Source organism: Suricata suricatta, chromosome 2, assembly GCF_006229205.1.
Source record: "Suricata suricatta isolate VVHF042 chromosome 2, meerkat_22Aug2017_6uvM2_HiC, whole genome shotgun sequence".
NCBI classification, from domain to species: Eukaryota; Metazoa; Chordata; class Mammalia; order Carnivora; family Herpestidae; genus Suricata; species Suricata suricatta.
Window position 1 is genome coordinate 87815067 of NC_043701.1, and position 3563 is coordinate 87818629.

Consider the following 3563-nt stretch of genomic DNA (forward strand, 5'->3'; position numbering starts at 1 on the left):
ATCGGCGGCACCAACGTGGGGGAGGACATCAGGAAGCTGGACTCCGGGCAGCACGTGGTGGCCGGCACCCCCCGGGCGCGTCTTGGACATGATTCGGCGCAGAAGCTTGCGGACGCACGCCATCAAGGTGCTGGTTCTGGACGAGGCCGACGAGATGTTGGAGAAAGGGTTCAAAGGGCAGATCTACGACGTGTACCGTTACCTGCCCCCGGCCACACAGGTGGTGCTCCTCAGCGCCACGCTGCCGCACGACATCCTGGAGATGACCAACAAGTTCATGACCGACCCCGTCCGCATCCTGGTGAAGCGTGATGAACTGACCCTCGAAGGCATCAAGCAGTTTTTTGTGGCGGTGGAGAGGGAAGACTGGAAATGGGACACCTTGTGTGACCTCTACGACACGCTCACCATCACTCAGGCTGTCGTCTTCTGTGACACTAAACGGAAGGTTGTCTGGCTGATGGAGAAGATGTGGTAGGCCAACTTCACGGTCTCGTGTCCCTCATCATCATCTACAACCTGCCCAACAACAGAGAGCTGTACATACACAGAATCGGGCGCTCGGGCCGCTATGACCGGAAGGGGGTGGCCATCAACTTCGTGAAGAATGACGACATCCGCATCCTGAGGGACATCGAGCAGTGCTACTCCACGCAGATCGACGAGATGCCCATGAACGTGGCCGACCTGATCTGAGGAACCCGCCGCGCCCATAAGCTGGTGACCGTCCGCCCTGTGCTCCTGCTGGAACCTGGCAGTGGGGGGTGTTCGGGGCACGGGGGTGTGAGCTCGGCCACAGCCCACGACAGATTGGCCCATGTAGGTCTTTTTCTTACTCACATGTAAATAATGCTTGGAGGTTTTTTTCATTAAATTTTTAAAAGTTTTCTGTTAAAAAAATGGGGGCTGGGGGTCCAGGCCAGGCCAAGCCAGGCCATGCCACGCCTTGCCATGCCAGGCCTGCCCCCCCAGCAGCCCACTTCAGCCGCCCAAGGAGAGACTTGCAGTTCACGCCAGCCATGACCACCCTTCTGCCCAGGAGCAGGAGGGAGTTGCAACCTGCGTCTTTATAGGCGTGCTTCTCCCCACCCCCTCATTTAGCTGGAACTGGAGTCACCTGAGCCGCAGCCACTCACCTGCCTGGCCCTCGCCGGACGCCTACCAGGTTCTGGGGGCTGACGAGGGGCAGCTGGACCTTGAGGGGCAGATCTATGTGCACTGCAATGCAGGGCCCAGGGTAGAGGCTTGCAACAACTCCTGGGACTCAGCCGCATCCTATGAATATGTTGGGAGGTCGTCCCTGGTTTTGGGGACAGTCATGGTGGAGGAAGAACTTTCTGGGAAACTGAAGCGTTCACATGGGGTGACCAATGCATCCCTATTCACCTGCAACTGAGTTTTAGCACTGAATGTCTGAGTGTCCGGGGAGACTCCCCCCACCCCCACCCCCTCACCCCGAGTCCCAGGCTGGTCACCCCCGTAGAGGAAGATACAGGGACATACCTGGCTCTGGCCTCCTGTGGTCGGCAGGGGTTGGGCTGTGAGCTGTAAGCAAACACTTTGCTGTATTTAAACGCCCTGTGTGTCTCTAAACCACTTAGATTTACACACCACCCTAGACCTATTCCAACTCTGCCTGAAGACAGGAAGCATTTCCAATGACTCTCAGTTCAAGTTTTTTCAAGTCGGGGCAGAAAGGCAAAGAGTTTTGTGAGATTCTTTGGATGTGTACCTCTGTGTCTCAGCCATGAACAAACTCACCCATTGTGCCTGTCGAGATGTTGTTTTTTAGAAGTTTGATTATCCCCTGTTTGAGGCGTTACGCATCAGGTTTTTACTGTTAGGCCTCCGTGATAGAGAACAGGTCATTTCAAAGGCGAAGATCCTTCAAACCGAGTGCTGGGGGTGGGGGGCTGGGGGAAAGAATTTGGAATCTGCGTCTATAGTGGCTGTACCTTTCATCGTGTGTGTCCTCAGGACTGGTCAGTGCAGTGAGGTCAACAAATGACACAGTTTTTGGTTCAGTTGCCACCTTTGATGTTAAATCAAGCATCAGGAAGCTATTTCATCTGTAAGGCTTACTTTATTTTTAACTGATACACGTGTGATGATTTTAGTTAACACATTTTAACGTTAATATAGAGACTTTTGTTAAATTGTCTAAGTGTGGTTTAAATAAGAAATATTTCAGTATAAACAGCGGAAGGTGTTTGTATACCTTTAGTCGCCACTCTCGGGGTCTTAGGTAACTTTGAAGTAATCTGACAAGATTCTCATCTCTAGAGAGGACTACAGAGTGCTGTAAGCTCCTTCATCTGTTTCTAAGGGACACACGCGGTAACTTCAGCACCATGAGCAATGGCCAAGCTGCATGTGATCGGCTTGAAATAGCCCGTGGATGCCACAACCCTGGGACAAACAGCCTCAGGACCGAGCAGCCCCTCAGCCCAGCATCTCCCTGGACCCTATATGGAGAGCAGCCTGTGGGCTGGGTTCCCCCTCCTCAACCTCTCTGCTTTCACGGAGGTCTCAAGAAACAGAAGGCTTGGTCAGTTCTGTCTTGCAGAGACTGCATTTGCTCAGAGTGAAATTTTCCTGCTGTTTCTGGAATGCTCGGGGACAAAGTGTTGGGAACTCTCTGAACTTAAAAATAGAGTGTAGGGCTGCTTGGTGCTGATCGCTACCACAGGCTGGTGTGTTTGTCACGACGGGTTCTGATCTCATCCTTGTGACCTCTCTGCTGGCTGTTTGTGTCACCGGCCACTACTGCCCGATTATTCATTCAGAAACAACAACAAGTAGCTGGCAGTTTCAGAACGGTTAAACCGCTTGTAGTCACTGTGCAACTGCAATTTTTAAAGCCCGGGCCCCCGTCCCTGCATGCTTGGATGACTGGCTTTACCCATTTGCAGATGAGCTATTTTTTGCAGATGATTCTCCGTGTCTGGTACTCAGGGTGACGTCGTTCCAGGGCTAACAGAATGAAGGAACAGCGGGCCTGGCAGTGTCTGGCGACGGCCTCTCCTGTCTTTACACCCCTATCCCACACGTCTGCTGAGCACCTCTTCTGTGCTGAGACATGGCACCCCTACTGTGAATCGAAGTGGGTATACGCAACACCAGTGAGCATGTTCACGCAGCCCCAGGTTTAGCGGGAGGAGGTAGATAATAAGCAATGATTTATTTTCTTGCTTGCCATGTGGAGACCGTGCCACAGTGATGAACACTGCAGAGTAGATCAGTGGCGGTGGGGTGCGTGGTGCAATTTAAAATGGGGCCAAAGGGTGAAGGAAGCAGAGATGGAAGGAAGAGAGGGCCAGGCCCTGTGTCTATTTAGGGGAGAAACGTTCGCTTAATCGGAGAACTCTGTGCGAAGGTCCTCGGGTTGGACTCTGTCTGGTTTGTTCTGGAAATGGTCCTGGAACCAGTTTCTGTGCAGGGCGTGGCAAGAGGGACGTTCGGGTGAGGGTGTGGAGAGGGGAGCCCAAGAGAGGCCCTCACCAGGCCCTTCAAAGACTTTGTCAGAACTTTGGCTTTTCCTTCATGGGATTGGAAAGCCCTAG

At 53.0% G+C, this 3563-nt stretch overlaps 1 protein-coding gene across 1 annotated transcript; it reads left to right on the forward strand.

The window, feature by feature from the left end:
- Window positions 1-749, forward strand: LOC115275294 (eukaryotic initiation factor 4A-III-like; the record flags this gene model as incomplete). Its single annotated transcript, XM_029918995.1, is given in 3 exon segments — window positions 1-69; window positions 71-470; window positions 473-749. Coding segments are annotated over 3 exon segments (693 nt in total), but the record flags the coding sequence as incomplete, so codon positions are not given.
- Window positions 750-3563: the final 2814 nt, after the last annotated feature.